This window comes from Athene cunicularia (genome assembly GCF_003259725.1).
Source record: "Athene cunicularia isolate RWA chromosome 15 unlocalized genomic scaffold, athCun1 chr15_part1, whole genome shotgun sequence".
Taxonomy (NCBI): Eukaryota; Metazoa; Chordata; class Aves; order Strigiformes; family Strigidae; genus Athene; species Athene cunicularia.
Window position 1 is genome coordinate 14,480,008 of NW_020799121.1, and position 16,302 is coordinate 14,496,309.

At 41.9% G+C, this 16,302-nt stretch overlaps 2 protein-coding genes and 1 long non-coding RNA gene across 7 annotated transcripts; 1 reads left to right on the forward strand and 2 right to left on the reverse strand.

Annotated features, from left to right (window-relative positions):
- The first annotated feature begins 9 nt into the window (after positions 1–9).
- USP30 (ubiquitin specific peptidase 30) lies at positions 10–12,552 on the forward strand. Of its 2 annotated transcripts, none has more exons than XM_026859800.1 (12): positions 10–266; positions 1,191–1,373; positions 2,659–2,762; positions 3,618–3,716; positions 4,464–4,506; positions 4,757–4,851; positions 5,542–5,601; positions 6,670–6,756; positions 7,341–7,421; positions 8,526–8,745; positions 9,415–9,523; positions 10,560–12,552. In XM_026859800.1, exons 1-12 carry the CDS (start codon positions 167–169, stop codon positions 10,822–10,824), a joined length of 1,446 nt encoding a protein of 481 aa, XP_026715601.1. In that variant the 5' UTR covers positions 10–166; the 3' UTR covers positions 10,825–12,552. The 2 variants fall into 2 exon arrangements, with proteins under 2 accessions (XP_026715601.1, XP_026715600.1); XM_026859799.1 differs by having other exon boundaries at positions 99–266; positions 4,467–4,506.
- LOC113486109 lies at positions 3,677–9,415 on the reverse strand. Of its 2 annotated transcripts, XR_003399542.1 has the most exons (5): positions 9,311–9,415; positions 8,435–8,709; positions 5,562–5,697; positions 5,128–5,234; positions 3,677–3,777 (listed from the first exon to the last, which is right to left on the reverse strand). It is a non-coding gene; the product is annotated as an uncharacterized LOC113486109 (long non-coding RNA). The 2 variants fall into 2 exon arrangements; XR_003399541.1 differs by lacking the exon at positions 3,677–3,777 and having other exon boundaries at positions 4,870–5,234.
- A 1,310-nt stretch (positions 12,553–13,862) lies between the features above and the next one.
- Positions 13,863–16,296, reverse strand: ALKBH2 (alkB homolog 2, alpha-ketoglutarate dependent dioxygenase). 3 transcript variants are annotated; one of them, XR_003399530.1, is made up of 4 exons: positions 16,033–16,296; positions 15,243–15,441; positions 14,693–15,098; positions 13,863–13,967 (listed from the first exon to the last, which is right to left on the reverse strand). XR_003399530.1 is itself a non-coding variant. In XM_026859768.1 (3 exons), exons 1-3 carry the CDS (start codon positions 16,235–16,237, stop codon positions 14,789–14,791), a joined length of 714 nt encoding a protein of 237 aa, XP_026715569.1. In that variant the 5' UTR covers positions 16,238–16,296; the 3' UTR covers positions 14,180–14,788. The 3 variants fall into 3 exon arrangements, 2 of the variants coding, with proteins under 2 accessions (XP_026715569.1, XP_026715570.1); XM_026859768.1 differs by lacking the exon at positions 13,863–13,967 and having other exon boundaries at positions 14,180–15,098; XM_026859769.1 differs by lacking the exons at positions 13,863–13,967; positions 14,693–15,098 and having other exon boundaries at positions 15,261–15,325; positions 15,415–15,441.
- Between the last annotated feature and the right edge of the window lie 6 nt (positions 16,297–16,302).

Consider the following 16,302-nt stretch of genomic DNA (forward strand, 5'->3'; position numbering starts at 1 on the left):
CTATCCCTTCCCCGAGGCGGTCACCGAGCACCGGGAGCCTGCTGGGCGTCCGCTGCCTGCCCCCGCGCGTCTGATACGCGTCTCCGCAGGCAGCGGGAGCGACTCCCCGCTTGGGTTTTTTTTGTTTTGTTTTGTTTTTTTTTCTTCCCGTTTCAGGTATAAAGTGATGAAGAACTGGGGGGTTATCGGGGGGGTGGCCGCCGCCTTGGCGGCGGGGCTGTACGTGCTGTGGGGTCCCATCGCCGAGAGGAAGAGGCGTAGGAAAGGTAAGAAGGGCCGAGGGGCCGGGAGGGCCGGGGACAGCCCGGGGACACCCCCGGGACACCCCCGGGACACCCCCGGGACTTGAGGCTGGCGCTTCCCGGTTTCTCCTGGGTGTTAGAAACGCACCTATTGCTGGTTTGGATTGTTAGCGCCTGTAATTTTTTTTTTTTCCCTTGCTAAAGATTTTGGTCACTTTCCTGCTTAGAAATGTAACCAATTTAAAAGTACGAATTGAACAAAGGACTTTTCGTCACTTACATAATCTATTAATTATATCGATTGACATCCCTCTGAAATTGTGACTCTGTATTTTCGTCCCCTGTGGTAAATTCACTACTGAACTGCTGCAGATAACACGCTTTATTTTGCACTTTGGAATGCAAAATAAACACGCTCTTAGTGAGCATTAGGCACAAGAGAAGCGAAAGTCTCTTGCTAAGCAGAGTCATACAGAAATACTTATTAATCCTTGGCGAGGGGGATTAAAAACCGGGGGTTTTCGTAACAACGTACTCACCTGAGCAAAAGAGCTTCACTGAGCTAAGCTGAGGCATCAGCGCTGACCCCCGAGGCTGCTGGATACCTGTACAGTAAGGGGCTCCCACGCTATATATTGTAACCAAGAGTTTTACAGTTTGTACAGTAACTTGCAGATAATCCTGAACCTCAGTGTCGTTGGTAGAAATTTACTCCTATCAGGGGAAAAAAAAAAAAAAAAAAAGAAAATTAAAAAAAATATTTTAGTGGTGTAAGTCTCAGAGCCCACCATGTGTATAAACACTGTAGCAGGATCTCGTTTTCACTGGGTGCAAGTATCAAAGAGACAGAAAAAATTTAATTTTAATGCCTAACACAACACTTGCTACCGAAAAATTGTAAGGTTTTCCTAGACTTTATGGTATAAACTCTCACACATTTATTTGCAGGGCTTGTACCTGGCCTTCTGAACTTAGGAAACACTTGTTTCATGAACTCTTTGCTGCAAGGCTTATCTTCCTGCCCTTCTTTCATCAAGTGGCTGGAGGAATTTACAGCACAGTACAAGAGAGACCCGAACCAGTCCACTGAGCATCGATACCTGTCAGTCACTTTGCTGCATCTCCTAAGAGGTATTTGAATGTTTTAATGTTTTGATAAACTAAGAAGAAAATACTTAGCATTGACATTATTGCTTCTAGCCTGCTTCCCTCAAGAAAGAAAGCTCATGTGTCTCGTATTCTTCTCTTTTTAATTTTCCTCTACTCACTTTTGAACTCATTGGCCAAATTCAACCAACTTTCACAGAGGGGCAACAATCCCAGAGGTATTAGGTTACTGTACTGAGCCTGAACAGCGCAAGGCTGGGCTGTGTGTGTCCCCAAAGCTGTTTGTTTCTTGGCCAAGAGCTGAAGGGTTTCAGGTTTTGTTTGACTCGCCTGGCAATCGTGAAGCAGCCAAGCCAGCATCGTGCGTGTTGCTCCGAAGAAGCTGTTTGCCAACAGGGTGAACAAATCGAGGCAGAGGGCAACAGGGGTGCTAAAAATGTGGTTATGCCATCTGCTGCCACAGGCTGTGATGCATTTGCTGTTCACAGAATATTAATGGTTAAAACAGTATGAAAATGGACTCGGTAATATGGAAGAAATAGGAAAATATTATCACAGTTAGATGGGCACTCAGAATTCTATATAAAAGGAAATTAATGCATGATAAAATAACTCATTTTTTTCTAAGCTTGCTCTTTTACCAAAAAATATGGACTATTTTTGGTAATACACACTTTGTATGATGTGGGATACGTATGTTAAAGCCTCTAAGCTCAGTTTGGTAAGCTGTCTCAGACTTGCCCCCGTGTTAAATTCAGGTATTAGTTACATCCTCTTTAAGCATTTGAAATGTTTAAGCAATCTGCTGGCTCTCCCTGCCTTCCCTCACAGGGCTTTGTTTTAAAGGAAATCCATCGGAAGTTTTTCTGTCTCAGGACACTGTTCAAACTAAAACTGTGCCACTTAAGTGTGTCCTGATGTAAGGATGATGGGGCATTAATACTGTGGTTTCTGTGACATGTAAAGTACCAATTTTTACCCAATCCACCAGTAAAAATTTGTCTTTCCAGATAGCGTTTATGTTGTTTCTGTATGAGCTGAGAAACCTTTCACTTTGCATATGTATTAGGTGAGGAGAATGTATGCAGTCAGTTAGCCTGAGTCAGTTGAGTGGTAATTAATAAATACTAGTTTGATTGTCATTGCCTACCCGTCTTAATCAAGAGTAACTCCCTTGTCTTAATCAAGAATAACTTTGCAGTAATCAGTTATACGATGCATAAGTAACGTATGGTCTAAAAGAAACAGATTTGTGTTTCTAACTGTTTCTTGTGGCTCCTTCTAACATTTTTAAATGCAATGTCTCTAGCTTTATCCTGCCAAGAGGTAACAGAAGATGATGTCCTGGATGCAAGCTGCCTGTTAGAAGTTTTAAGAATGTACAGGTGGCAGATCTCATCATTTGAAGAGCAGGTGATTACAGAATTGAAGTTAGACTGCCTGCTACACACCTCAGTGCTTAGAGATGGGATGACAGAAAATTGAAGCTGTGGTACTAACAGCCCTGAGCGTCACATGGGAATCGTTGCTGTTGCAAAGTTTGCTTTAAAAAATGAAAGCCACCATGTGATTGATGAATGGTGTTTTCAGTTTGCTTAGATTAACGCGTGATGAAAACTCTGGCTGCTTCAAAACCTCATAATTACCTTCAGGTTTGGTAGAACGGAGCCAGTAATATTCAAACAGAACAGCTACAGCCCAAACTTGGCTGTAGGTAACGGCTCTGGGCTAAGGTGCCGCGCTGCATCGAGCGATGGACTCCTCTGACATTGCCAGATTTAGTTACACTTAACATACCAGATGTCCAATCCTTGGTCTCAGTGTTTTCAGCCCCTAAGTGTGTGGCGGCTGGCCGATGCACTTGACCAATTACCTCACTCGTAAAACATGGTTCTGTCTTTTATATTTCAGAGCCAAAGCAAACAGCAGAGATGTCCATTATGCTTTTATTGAAATCAAGGAAAGCAGGCATTTGTGCATTCACTTTTCTTTTTGCCTCCAAGCCTTTTAGTATCTCTTGAGTTTATAAGGCCCAGAATATTTTCAATGATGTGTGCTGTTACAAAGTTTATAGAAAAAGCTTTTTTGGCAAAACTGCAGCAGATGCACAAATTATTACTATTAATACATAAGGTGAGCTCTAAGCAGTAATTTTCCCTTTAATTTCCTACTACAATGATGTAGTCATCTGTGTTATCAGTACTCCTGACATGTTTTGATGTCTTTTGTTTTTTTGCTTCCTCTAAGTCTTATGCCTCTATTTAATAGGATGCTCACGAATTATTTCATGTCCTTACCTCTTCGTTAGAAGATGAACGGGATCGTCAGCCACGTGTGACACATCTGTTCGATGTGCATTCGCTGGAGGTGACTGCTTTACCAGTGTTATTTTGTTATTGGGAGAAGTTTCCATAGTCTGCCTGGATTCCTAAATGTGTCAAGTATAAAGTGACTGTTTAGAAACTGAAGATATTTTTGTTACGTTTATAAAGCTGTTCTTTAGTACTCTGATAGAAATGAACCAATAGGCCAGGTAATCTAAAGAATAAAAAAATGGGTTTTGTAGGCAAATGTATTTAAATTTATAGTGATCCCACTTTCATGAGGGCTTTTGCGTTCCTAAATCCCTGGAACATAGGGATTGAAATACTAGAACAGAACATAACAGTAGTCTGTCTAAGAAGTTACTCTTATCTGCAAGAGTCAACACATGAAAGAGGTTTGAAAACTGCAAAAGGGACATTTATGGAATAGGCCATTTGAAGGTGAAATTTATCTTATTGTTTAGTGGTAAATTTCTTGCAGATGGAAAGTTTCTATCTCTTTTTGTCTAAAATATACCCAAAAGGTTTATAAAATCAGTTACATTTTTATTTTTGTACTTTGAGGCAAAGATTTCTGCAGATTAACCATTCATTTTATTAGAAGCTTTCTTTGTGCCAATAATCAATTTGTTGCGTACCAGGTTTTTTGGCCTTCCTCAAATATAGAGACACTAAAACTCCCAAAATTGTTCTAATGTCAGAAAAGTTTATTAGGGATAAAAAATTAGCATATTTAATACTTAATGGTTTCTAAGGTAAGGTTAATGAAATCTTTTATCTTCCTCTGTAGCAGCCAGAAATAACCCAAAAGCAAATAAGCTGCAGAACAAGAGGTATGCTTTTTTCCATTTTGAAATATGAATATTCATAATGTGGTCACTTTGTTTATTAAGGAGATACTATTAATTGATTTTTGTCTGTATTGGACTGAAATAGATCTCTTCAGCTGTAAAAACAAACGTCAGCAGGACAGAACATGTTTTAGAGCAGTTACTTTTGTTACTGTGGGCCAAAAATGTGGAATTGTAGTGATGAACAGAGATGTATTGAAAATAAAAGGACAATTTTAACTTTTTGTTTCAGGGTCTCTTCCCCCTGTGTCAAATCACTGGAAATCTCAGCATCCTTTTCATGGAAGGCTGACGAGCAACATGGTTTGCAAACACTGTGAACACCAGGTATAAGAATGTGTGTCTGGTAATATGTGTATGTGAAGAAGGATGTCTGACACCCAGAGCATGTGCTGAAACCACCATCCCTTGTTTCTGACATAGTGCAAAGGTTTGCAGGACTGACAGCTCAGACTGTTACTTTTTCAGGTACCTGTTACGGTTTTGGTAACCAATAAGAATGTATCACTATATATACTGAAGAAAATGAAACGTGATCCACTTTGTGGGGATAATAGCTGTCTTATTATATTTAGTATTCAGTAGCACTGCAAATCCACTCACGTGGGTAGTGTTTTAGGACGAGCTGTTCATTCAGCGTGCAGTACTGAGATTGCACATGCAAAGCCAAGTTGGAGTCCAGTTATCCAGAGTAAGGAGGTGAAGGTAACCTGGATAAAGAAAAAACATGGAAGATAAATCTCATTTGTAGATCAAGCTGTAAAGGCACGTTTATTACTTTGAGTTTTCAAAACCTTGTGAAGGAATTTAAGTGAGCAGGGGCAGCTTCAGCAGAAACAGGTGCTGTGCTTGGGAAAGTGGGTGGTTTAACCCTATTCCACCAGATGACTGTGGATAGCAGAGGGAATGTGGTCATCTTCGGTGAGGCTGGTTGGGGGTTTGTTGGTTTGGGTTTTTTTTTCTTTTTGGACTGTTATAAATTCCAGCTCACTGGGTATGTGGAATACTTCTCTGCAGAGTCCTGTGAGGTATGATACCTTCGACAGCCTCTCGCTGAGCATTCCTGCCGCCGTGTGGGTACGTATCCCTTGCTGATGGATGATCCAGCTGCTCTGCCTGTTGCCTTCTCGTCACAGCTTTATCTTCACCAGTGCCTTTTTAAGATGCTACAGCCTAAGTGTAAATGAGTAGCCACAGTTTATTTTCTTGCCTTTTAATAAATGATCCTGTTGTGCTAATACAGTACCTTATAGCTAACGTCTTGGTGCAAATTACCAATCAGTACAACAAGCATGGATTTGTTGACACCCATAGTTTTCTGTTCCTCCTTGGAGGAGGATTTTGTCCTTTCTGTGTAATCTGAACAGACCAGATCGTATCCCGATGGCTGTTTCTGGCAGTCTTGGAAGGTGACCTTTGGGTGCACTGTCTCTGTGGTGATAGTAATACAGGCTTTTAGATCAAGTGATTTCAACCAGAAATTTCTTTTTGGCTCTCAAAAACTTCAAGTGACAAAACACTGTGGATTTGGGGGGCAAAATGTGCAGGATGTTTCTGAACTAGAACAGTTTGTTACTTAATGTCTGCTAGCAATTTGTCTTTCCAGACAAGCAGCAACTACTTGCACTCGGGGAAACTCGTGATGCGTACCTACAGGATACAGCTAGGATTGGGATTTGGACACATTATTTTATGCCATCACTGAGGATTATGCCCTTCGTACTCGGCAGTGTGTAGTACGGTTTACAAGGAAGGAGTGCCAAAATTCCATTAAATGCTGTGTTTCTCCTATGTAGAGGGTCAGTGTGCATGAAGTGACCCATGAAGTGCTGGAACTTTAGAGAAAAATATTAACAGGGCCAGGACTGTAGTTTAAAACCCCACTAAAGGAGTCAAACAGGGAGTCAGAGCTATTGTTCTTATCTGCAGGCTGCAGTGTTTTCCATGCTTAATCAAGGCTGAGGAAGAATCCCCATAGTTACATTATCACTGTTCTATATGCAAAGCCATTTTGTCATTTTCCCCAAGAAATAAGTCTGCGATTCTGTAGTTTTTATGGAAGAAATTACGGAAAAATCCTTTCACAAAATTAAGTGGTGCACACCCTAAAATTACTGCAAATAATTTTGGTTTTTTCATACTAAGGGTCGTCCTATGACGCTGGACCACTGCCTCCATCATTTCATCTCCTCTGAATCTGTAAAGGATGTTGTGTGTGACAACTGCACTAAAGTATGTCATTTTAATTTATATAACCTTCTAGCTCAGTTCTAAGCCTGCTGACAGAATCATGGATTGAGTTTTCTAGTCCTTTCTTGGTGACTTCAGGAAAGCCTCTAGCCTGCTTGGGATTTTTTTAATATTTAAAATGGAGTGAAGCTTTATTTATTACTAATATTACAAATAATTTACTCTGTAACTACAAGGTATTATTTAGATAATATCTAGGATAATTTTTTTTTGTTGTGGTGTTTTAAGCAGTGTTTTACAGCTGCTTGTCATTTGATGATAGCACAGAGCCAAAGCAGCTTGATTGAAGATGAACAGAAATGGCTTATGACTACACATAAACCTGGAGGCCTGGCTTTGTTCTGTAAATGCGCATTTCTGCTTGATTTTGGTTTAGAATTCTGATGCGTTAAGACAGGCCAACAATTCTTGAGAAAATTCCTAGAAAACTGTAGATAAAATTAGTGCACTGAGCATAGTTCTAGTCAGACAATTGCTTTTGTCTGCAGTGTGCAGACCTGCACTATTATGCATAGTCTGATACAGCAGCTAATCAAATGACTTTATTTTTTTCCCTTTGATTTCAGATTCAGGCAGAAGGGACTCTGAATGGACAGAGCATAGAAAACCAGAGAACAACATTTGTTAAGCAATTAAAGTTAGGAAAGGTGAGGCAAGCTAATCCTCCAAATCTATTTTTAAATCCTGTCATACAGTGAATTTGTTCTTTGATCTCTTTGCTTAATGCCCAGTTCTTGGTATTAGACTAGTGTTTTACTTAAGTAAGCTCATACTTCAAATATTTGTAGGCACTGAGGCCTCAATTCAGCAAAACTTCAAACTCTATAGCTTAAAGAATGTTTTCTCCTGTTATTCAGCAAGTGAGTTTGGCTCAGTGGCAGTTCATGTGTCTTGCATTAATTCTTGATTTCCTCAGTAAGTGAAGTGATTCATATTTACAATATATAATATATAGTAAATATACAATATATGTAACTACAATAATAATGGTAATACATATAATTACAGTATATAATATATATTAAATAGCATCTTTAGCAATTGCACATTTCAAAGAAATTAAGATGTTCTTAATACAGCAGGTTTAAACAGGTGAATATGGTGCTAAATACCAGGTGTAATTATATGAGAAGCTCTTATCATTTTTTGCTCTGTAATCATATAATGCAGAGGACAACAGGGCACTGGTCTGTAATTAAGAGCCTCCGGTGCCACGAATAATACTATGTACTTATTGCTAGAGGTTAACCCTGGTATGACTTTGAATGTCTTTCATTTGTAACTACTCGACCTTTTTTCCCCTGGTACTCTCACTGTGCAAAGCCATTACTTAGTGAGTATTAGCAAACGTCTTGCAACAACTCGCTCTGACAGATTGCAGTCCTCATTTCTACCTCACAGATCAACAAGCTAGATGAGATTGACAGGTGAGCTTTTTTAGTTTTTTTTTTTTTTTTTTTTTTTTTCCATTTGAAGAAAACGATTCACGTTAGCTATCCTGCTGCCTAGGGAGCCAGCAGTAGCAGCGTTATCAGAAATCTCAGGAGAGCTGTGAGTTGTGTCGTGTCCAAGGGACACTACTACCAGTAACCTTACACACAGATAGAGCAGCACGCGAGGGAACAGGTCAGGGGTGCGTTTCTTTAGCCACTAGACTTACCCATTCCCTCAGTATGCTTTTAACTTGAACAGCTGCTTCTCTTCGCTTAATATGTATTTTGACTCTCCTTTTCTACTGAATGTTGCTGAAGCTTCCTCAGTGTTTGTGCATCCATCTGCAAAGACTGAGCTGGTCCAACCAAGGTGCTCCTCTGAAACGTCATGAGCACGTACAGTTCAATGAGTTCCTGATCATGGACATCTACAAATACCGTATTCCTGTTCATAAATCAAGCCAGAATGAGCTGAATCAGAAAAACTCTGAAGAGACAACACCTGGAACAAAGGATGGGACAGCAGTAAAACCTTCAGGTACTATTGAAAATAAAATATATCAGGTATTTCTTCATTTCAGTGATAAACATTCTAATCTGCAGAATGAACGTAAAAGCAGTATCTTTATTTGGATCTGTGCAGAGAGGACAGGGGGAAATTCCCAGCCACCATTAGGATACCTCGTTCCACATTTAGAGTTCTGTTTTGAGAATTTGATTCTACTAAATATTAAAAAAACCTTACAAACAAACAAACAAAAAATCCCAGATAGCACAGAACCTGTGTATTTTACATCCAAAGGGTAAAGGAATGTTGAACTCGGGAAGTCCTGGGGATTATCTTGCTAGTGGTCTCCTCTAAGGTTTCAGGACAAGCACAACAAGAATGGGAATGGTGACTTCTTAAAAAAACTATTAGAAAAATCTAGCTGTAGTAGGTCTACCATTTAGGCAGCTCAATATTCTGTTTAGTTTGGGGATTCTGTAGATGCGGTCGCTTTCCTATTTGTCATGTAAAAACAGTTAGCAGGCTTTGGATAGTATACTCCTGTGCATCTCTCTAAGGGATTGTAGAATGTAATGAATTAAAATAAGTAAAATACCTTCATATTCTGTGATGAAAGGTACGGCAGGAACAGAAGCAGTTATTAGCATTACTAATAGTAGCATTTCAGTTAAATGACTGAGGGTCTGCTTCCTCTTGCAGAGGCAGAACAGCCATCTGGTCCTAAACCAGTCTTCATGAACGGTGCCTGCTCCTCTTCGTTTTTAATGTCCTCGGGAACTTTCCCACTTGCTGCATTCCCTGAATGCAGGTAAGTTAAGAGATTGGTACCCCATCTTCTAACTTCTGTCCCTTCAAATTACATCTTCCTTTATTCTGTCTTTATTTTGAGGCTGCATAGCCACGGAATTTAACATCTATCCTAGTTCCTGGGCATAAATTTTTTGCTTTTTTCCTGGCTGATTTTTCAGGGGTTCTCTTTGGCAGGAGTGGAGCATATTGCAAGCAAAACTCAAAGTCTCCTTTCTCTGGTGCGTGGTGCAGGAGATCATCCTTCTGAATAGCCATATTCTTGTTGTTTTCTTCTACCCCTTCATTTTTTTCTCTTACTCTGACTTTAAAACTATTGCATTGATCTCTTACAGATATTTTTTTAAAAACTCAAGTTTGATTTAAGTTGCAACTGCTGTGATTCTACTTAGTAAATCAGCCTTGATCCTTCTGCTTATCTGTTCTCTTGGCCTTTGAAAACACATATTTTCATGCTGGGGGCCAATGTGTAGTTAGTTCTATACCATTTCTTCTATTGGCTGTTGCATATTTTCCCTGTGAGGAAGACAGTTCCCACAGTCACTGTGTGAAACGAGAAGCCTGGAAGCATTTTGTGCCAAATGTTTGTTATGAAGATGGTTGTAAAGCAAGTCCTTGAAAGCGCGTCCATTGTTATCTGTGGGTTAACCACTGCAATTTTACCTCTCTTCAGTTAAAAGCACATTCTGCTGGAATAGTTTTTCTGTCCAATAACAGTGCTTTAAGAACTAAACACCGGCACATTGGCAGGTTGGATGGAGAACGCTGTTGCAAAATTCAATCAGTTATGCTGTACAAAATGTAGTGGCCCTCTGCAGCATAAACTTTTTAAATAGTTTGGTTTTCTTGATAATGGAATAAGGCATCACTGCAGCAAAGACTCAGTGTACTGAAATTGCAAGGCAGCGTGTCTGTTGCCGAGCTATCTATCTGTTCTGAAAAGAAAGCAGCTGGAGACAAAGCAAGCGGGGCTGCTTCTGGTATGTTTTGCCCACGAGGGCCGCTGACCCTTTCCTTTCTCCTCCTTTCTCCTTCAGTTCCCCCGTTTACCTTTACCGTCTGATGGCAGTCGTAGTGCATCACGGGGACATGCATTCTGGACACTTTGTGACTTACCGCCGCTCCCCCCCTTCTCCCAAGAGCCCCCTCTCTGTCAGCACTCAGTGGCTCTGGATTTCGGACGACACCGTTCGCAAAGCCAGTCTGCAGGAAGTCCTTTCTTCCAGCGCTTACTTGCTTTTTTACGAGCGTGTTCACTCGAGGGTACAACACCACAGCTTGGAGTTGAAGGCTGAAGACTGATTCAGAGAGCAGAAGGACAAAAACTGATAAAATTCCTCTGAGAGCTACGTTGCACCTCTTGTCTGTTATGCAAATAACCCACCACAGGCCCTTTAACATTCTCCTCCCTCTATGGCAACGGCTGGCTCCTGCTGGGAGTCGTGTTTTTGTACCAAAATTACGCTGCCCAAAGTTGGTCTGCTAAGATTGTGCAGTCCAAAGTATATCTGTGTTAGAGAAGCATTTATTCTGTTAGGTAGCAATTTTGTCAACATCACAGCTCTGAAACAGACATTTCAAACAGACTTCCCAAGGCTCTTTTCCGTATTCTGACGTGTATGTAAATTTTCAAGTTTCAAGGAGAGATGCTTAATCCCACACATTTCACCGTAGACGTTTTGGAACAGGGGATCCCCAGAAGCGGTTGACAGGAAGCTGCTGTTATCAAAGGCAATGATTTAAGAAACAAAGTGCCTTGAGCTTATTTGAATAGCTACCATACCACTGTCTGAGTCCACTGCATGTCGGTTGCGTTCTGATAAATGTCTCAAGATGACGGGATGAACTACTGACAGAATCAGATCTGATACCCCAGCAAATTAATAAAGTGAGGCATCTCTACATAACATGCACCATCCAAAAAACAACTTCCCTGTTCACATCATTTTCCTGGTATTTTAGTTCTTTATACATCATAGCAGTTCTTCTGATTCAGAGTGCAGTTCCCCTTTTCCAGGAGAAAAGACAAATTTTTTTTAAGAGCCAAGACCCTGATTCATTGCTTGGTATCTTCAGAGTATAGCTGAAATCAAGAAACAGAAGTGTGTGCTAGCAATCAGTATTGTAATTTCCTTCATCACTGAAACTCTTGAATACAGTTGCTTGTAGTACTAACTACAACTTTTAATGCTGTGATTGCAAGGCTACTGTAATCGGTGTTCCTTCCTATTTTAATGCTGAAAACTGCCATTTCTCATCAACCCTCCCAACACGCTGCCTGGCTTGTGGCTGAGCCTTAGAGCCTGTACCAGCTGTGACTGAGCAGAGGTGTAGAGCAACCCCGGCCCCGTGTTAAGTTAGAGCATGCTCAATGGAATCAGGACTGTCCTGTGAAGTAGTACAGCAGCCTGAAAAGACCAGTGGCACTGCATTAGATACAGCTTCCCATCTGAGTAGAAGTGTCCCTTGTGGCTCTAGATTGTTTGACATGTCAAAAAAATAAAGCCCAAACAAAGCGTGGGAGGGAGAAGCAGGAACAATTATCCTTTTGACGGCTTTTAATCACCAGGAATAAAGTATGTAGGCTATTTTTAGCTCTTTTCTATCCTTGTAAGCTTCGAGGGGAAAAAAAAGACTTAATTGATCAGACCAGATTTTTCAGTGTAAAACAGCAACTAATTATCAAATGGTAACAACTGGCATTTTTTAGGGCAACTTTGTACCTCAGATATTCATACTGCTGCTCACAGGTGTTCAGAGTTCCTTCACGGGAAGCTCAGAACGAGCCAAAATAGGAGCAGTAATGGATGTATATGCAAAACTATTTACACAAGTCATCATTCCAGAGTATGGATCACAATTCCTGCTCCAAGCGATGCTCATTATACATAAGTCTTTATAAATCCACCGATGTACTAGTTTCTGAGAAGTCTCTCTGTGTTAGGCTAGCAGTAGTGTGGTTTTAACCTTTCTATTTTAAGTTATGGAAAAACAAGAAGAAAAAAAAAAATCCCTAGAAGGATGCAAAAATGCCAAAAATGGCCTGGCCACTGAACTAAGCCCAAAGGGACTTACAGAAGGTAGAAGCTCTCCATTCTGGGCAGCACGGGCATGCAGGAGAGCTCTGTAAAGCAGCGCTGAGAAAAAACATCACGCAAAGCATCTGCGTCCAGCAGCTCTTACCATTTGTATCTCAGAACTTCAAAACATTTCCACTGCCAGCAGCGTATATTCTGCAGTACCTATTGTCAACAGGGTCTGTTTAAGGCTTTTAATGCTGAATTTTTGTGAAGTTCAGCTGAAGAGGTCACTTTGTTTCGAAAGCAGTAATGCTGGAGGTGGGTCAGAGCATACGCACACAACAGACTAAGTCTTAAAACTCATCAGCTTGTAGCAGGGACATAAAGCCAAATATTACTGCGAGATTGCATGTTCAATATATATTTTTCTTTTGCATAGAGCTGCTTTCCAACAGGCCAGTCTGATGAGGATGAAAGCACAGTCATTGTAGAACACTGATAAACTGCTCAGTTCCACTCAGCTGCAGATTTACTCTGAAAGCTTCCTCAAGGGCCATAAAGATGAGGGTTGAGTAAGTCAGCATTTGTTCTAGCTTTCCCTGTTAGGAAGGAGTAGATGGTCTTGGCTTAGCCCTCAGCGTGAGGAAGGGAGCAAGTATCAAGTACTGCAGTCCTGGTCCAGAGCTGTGCCAGATACCCCTGGGAGCACCAAAGACCTCTGCAGATGTTTGCCACCCCTTTGGAAGTCTCTGGGCTCTCTGCAGGCACGTGAGGCTCATCGAATGCTGTCACGTGTTACTCACAAGCTTCCGTGGTGGAGAAGGTGTTTAGAAGGTTAAAAAAATATCAGATAAGACCTGCGAGATGACATCTCCGTGTTTGGGTTATCCTTGTCTTATTTTGTGCATTATTTTTAAAAAAATGTATGATATTCTAATCAAACCACTGCACTGCTGTTTGTGTTTTCACTTCAGGGTATTTTTGTAACTGTACAGTAGCAATAAAAGAACAAACTTATTAGAAAAAGCAGCTGTCCACGTGTGGTAGTGTCTTGAAACAAAGACCCAGCTATAAGCCAAACTGCGTTCAGTATATATGAACTTCACGTAATCTGGATAAGCAGCGTTCATGAGAAGCTTTTCACACTAAATACAGAATTTTCTGGCAGTGGGGAAGTACCAGCTCCAAATTTGTCTAAACAGACATTAATTCCTACCGGCCCTGCTGCTGAAGGATACAGCCTGTGACTATTCCAGATGCCTGTAGCCTGGTTTTACATGGGGATCAGTTCACGTTCTCGCTCAGTACTCACCACTGCCCGGTTCTGCAAGACCTGTTGGTGATTTTGGATGATCTCTCCTCATTCCAGCAGGATTCACTGTCAGCATGGAAGGTGATGGCTGTCAGGTAGCCACAAGGGAATCCCTAGGGATAATTATTTAGAAAAACAGACACTCTCAGAAGTTACAGCCTTTCACACTGCATTGTCCATATAAATGATACCACCCAGTCCTTCCCCAGGCCACTTTATGCTCTCTGGCTTCTGTTCAGACAAAGGACATGAGGAAGAGGCTCTCCCCCTTCCTCCCACCCCACCACGCTACCGAGCGAAGGAACCCAGTCTCCCATGTCAGCAGAGGAATGTAAGCACAGAAAAAGCACAGTGACTGTAAAAGATGCAGCCAGCCATGTTGCACTCACTGTATTCACATTTTAGTGCTCCTCTTTTTCATGTCAGTCTCATTAATACTTTATTTTTTTAAAAAACAAGCAAACCATAGCTCATTGACAGAGCATACAAGTAAAGTGTCACCTGTTTGTTGAACAGTATCAGCTTCCAGGCTCACTCTGCATTATCACATCTTGTACTTTATGGTATTTATAAGCTATTTCACCACCATCTCAAGGATATAGAGTATTTTGATCTTTTTGGAAAATTGGATTAAGATCAGTTGAGAACAGACTTCTTCCTGAGTAAAACTAGGGTATTATTCATAAAAAACATGTATCAGCAGGACTACAGCAACATTTCACAGAGAAAAAGGATTCTTGGCATTTAAGATCAGTAGCTGCAGTCTTTATTAGCAAATTACCAAGTACACTGTCATGGCTATCATCTCCTCTCCTGGTTTAATTTGTAAATCTTGTACTTTGGATCATCAAAGACAGTGTTTGAATGAGAAACGTCAGGGAAGAAAGCTTCTATTTTCAGAATCAAAAGGCCTGGTGCTTGATGGCTGAGTATTTCACTTCTTGGCTACAGTCATCACTTTCCGAAACGTGAGGTTGATTCTTGGGGCAAGTACTCTCTTGCGGGTGGGCAGGCTGTGGTACCAGTACACGTTGGTGGGGTACTTCATCAGGAGCAGGCTGCCGTGGGCGAGCTGCAGCTTGATGGGCTCAATGTGGCGCACTGCGTTTTTCCCTCTGGAATCACAGTGCCTGAAAACAAAGTCCCTGCAAGCTCCAAAGGAGACGGACGCGATCGGACTGCGTGGAACCAGTTCTCTCTCATCATCTCGATGCTCACCTATGTGGTCCCCACCATCTTTATATCTGTACATAAAACAGATTTAATTAGTTCTTCTACCAATGCAATTGAACGAGTGTAAAACAACTTGTCAGTGACCCGTCAATAGTGTTGCACAAGCAATTTTTCATTTGAACAAGTTGCTTGATGCAATAGGAAAATGGACATACCTGTTAATAAGAACAAAATTAAAAGTATGTCCTGTGTCCAAAGTGACCCGGTCTCTGATACGGTTGAGAACTGGGATCCACGGCTTAGGAGAGAAGGTAACCCCTGAGTAAGTGTATGTTAACTCAGGGTCTCCATAGGTTACCTGCCTCCTCGGAATGTCGTGCCATTTACCAAACACGTGCAATTTTGTCATTTCGCCTGTTTAAACAAGAGATGAGAAGGATCAAAACCAACTCTCTATTGCCTCTGCAGTTCACAGCTTCAACAGTCTCCTCGACTTGGAGCTTCTGTGAACAGAAACGAGGATGCTGATGACAACTCAAAAGCTGTCAGCCACGTTCAAGTGTTTCTGTCCCAACTAAGCACGTAACTCTCAAGCCTGACATTGCTTTACTATCCCATTTGAATGTGATGAATGGGACAAGCACCCCCATCATATTCTGTTCAGTTAATGCGACCAGGGACGTCTCATATACTATACTAAACTCCTGTCACCCTTCCAGGCCTACCCTTGCTCTTTGGAAACATTAAAACGTGACTGAAACCACTTGACACACGTTTTAAGCTAAGCAGAATTAACCAAGTGGGATCAGACCCTGTGCTTGCACTTCACTTCTCAGGGCCTGATTTTACAAACGCCAGGCGCCTGCATAAACCTCTCCACCATCTGGCAGCTCTGCCCAGGCCCTGGGAATCATTCTGGGACCCGGCCTGAGCCGGCCGGGCAGGGAAACACTTCAACGGGCAGGGGCACGGCGGGCTGGAAGCCGGGTCCTCCAAGGCCGTTACCTTCGAAATACTCCACCTCCTCCTCCAGCTGCTGGAAGATCTCGTCAGCCTCGGCCTTGCTGAAGAGGAGCCGGTAGTCGCAGCTCAGGCCCTCCGCGCGGATCTCCTGCCAGAGGGGCTGCCCTGAGGCGGGCGCCTCCGGCCGAGGCCTCTTCCCGCCGCCCCCCGCCTCCCCAGAGGGGCGTTTAACCACGTATCTGTCCATCCGCACCCGCTCGGAGGCAGCGGGACGGCAGCGGGGATGCCGGTCTCCGCGCAGACACCTCCCGG

What these genes read in the sequence shown, in the direction of transcription:
- ALKBH2 (XM_026859768.1), bottom strand. Translation starts at nt 16,237, where the DNA reads ATGGACAGATACGTGGTTAAACGCCCCTCTGGGGAGGCGGGGGGCGGC. An exon ending in GGAGGTGGAGTATTTCGAAG is followed by an intron (nt 15,442 to 16,032) that starts GTAACGGCCTTG and finishes TTGTTTAAACAG; the next exon opens with GCGAAATGACAAAATTGCAC. An exon ending in AATTTTGTTCTTATTAACAG is followed by an intron (nt 15,099 to 15,242) that starts GTATGTCCATTT and finishes TTTTATGTACAG; the next exon opens with ATATAAAGATGGTGGGGACC.
- USP30 (XM_026859800.1), top strand. Translation starts at nt 167, where the DNA reads ATGAAGAACTGGGGGGTTATCGGGGGGGTGGCCGCCGCCTTGGCGGCG. An exon ending in TCGATGTGCATTCGCTGGAG is followed by an intron (nt 3,717 to 4,463) that starts GTGACTGCTTTA and finishes CTTCCTCTGTAG; the next exon opens with CAGCCAGAAATAACCCAAAA. An exon ending in TGTGTGACAACTGCACTAAA is followed by an intron (nt 6,757 to 7,340) that starts GTATGTCATTTT and finishes CTTTGATTTCAG; the next exon opens with ATTCAGGCAGAAGGGACTCT.